Source organism: Trypanosoma grayi (genome assembly GCF_000691245.1).
Source record: "Trypanosoma grayi strain ANR4 Tgr_2180_V1, whole genome shotgun sequence".
Lineage (NCBI taxonomy): Eukaryota > Euglenozoa > Kinetoplastea > Trypanosomatida > Trypanosomatidae > Trypanosoma > Trypanosoma grayi.
In genome coordinates, this window is record NW_008827798.1 from 1 (window position 1) to 1,165 (window position 1,165).

A 1,165-nucleotide genomic window follows, 5' to 3' on the forward strand; every position below is an offset into this window, starting at 1 on the left:
GCGCGGCCTGCTGCGCCGCGAGACGCGGTGGCATTGGGCCTCCGCGACCGCCGCCGCCGGCCACGGCTTCCACCTCTCGGAGGGGACGTACGACGTGGGCAACAGGAGCGTGGAGAACACACTCTACGCCGCGGGGCGAGTGCGGCTGCTCGACACGGCGGTGGAGTTCCAGAGAGGCGTGGGCCCGGACGTGGCGGCGGAGGCGACGTGGGTAATTACAGGCGACGGCGTGCAGCTGCGCTTCCGCCGCGTCGATGCACACGACGGCGAGCTCCACTTCGGCCTCGTGGATGGCAACCTGGACCACGCGTGGGGCGTATTTGAAGGCGCCATTGAAGTCGACGGTGCGACGTATGTCTTTGACAACGTGACAGGCGTGCTGGAAAGGCACTACGCGCTGTGGTGAAGAGTCTTTTTTTTGGTTTCGTTGCTGCTGGTTGCGTTATTTTTTTTTTTGGTCCGTGCGTTGCTAGCGGTGTGGTGGGAGAGAAGAGAGGAGGTGTGTGTGTGTGTGTGTGTGCGTATGGGTATTTGTGTTTAGCGCATGTTTACATGAATGTGTAACGAGGAGTGCTCTCTCTCTCTCTCATTCACTCACTCTCGCCCTTTCTTTATGCTTGTTTTACTTTGTTGTCCTGGAGTTGGCTATCAGTCGTTGCGGATTATGGTGGAAGGCCTGTATGTGTCTTAATGCGTGCCTCTCTGCGTGTGTGTGTGTGTGTGCGTTTTCTTCTCTTTGTGGTGGTGTCTGTCCCTCGCTCTGCAGCAGCGCCTCTCCTCCCTTGCATGCTCTGCGCCCCCTCCCCCCTTAAGCCCCCGCGTTGGGCCCACACGCAGTGAAAAGAGCAGCAAGGTCGGTGCAATGGAGACGTCCCCGTCGTCGCTGAACTACCTCCGGGCTGTGCAGCAGCTGCAGAAGAAGACTGAAGAGTTGGAGCGCGTCTTTGATGAGGCGCGCCGACTAGAGCGCGAGAGGACGGCTCTCGCAGAGGAAAACGCGACTCTCACAAAAGAGAAGGCCGCGCTCGCGCAGGAGGTGGCGCAGCTTGAGGCACAGGACCGCGAGTGGCGTGCCCAGTTCGCCGTGCTGGAGGAGCAGGTGAAGAAGCAGCAGCGGCACCTGCAGGAGCACATCGAGCGCGAGCTGAACCGCGCGCAGGCGGGC

At 60.9% G+C, this 1,165-nt stretch overlaps 2 protein-coding genes across 2 annotated transcripts; both read left to right on the forward strand.

The window, feature by feature from the left end:
• DQ04_21801000 (hypothetical protein) lies at window positions 1-406 on the forward strand (the record flags this gene model as incomplete). Its single annotated transcript, XM_009318037.1, has 1 exon — window positions 1-406. A coding segment is annotated over one exon (406 nt), but the record flags the coding sequence as incomplete, so codon positions are not given.
• A 456-nt stretch (window positions 407-862) lies between these two features.
• Window positions 863-1,165, forward strand: DQ04_21801010 (hypothetical protein; the record flags this gene model as incomplete). Its single annotated transcript, XM_009318038.1, has 1 exon — window positions 863-1,165. A coding segment is annotated over one exon (303 nt), but the record flags the coding sequence as incomplete, so codon positions are not given.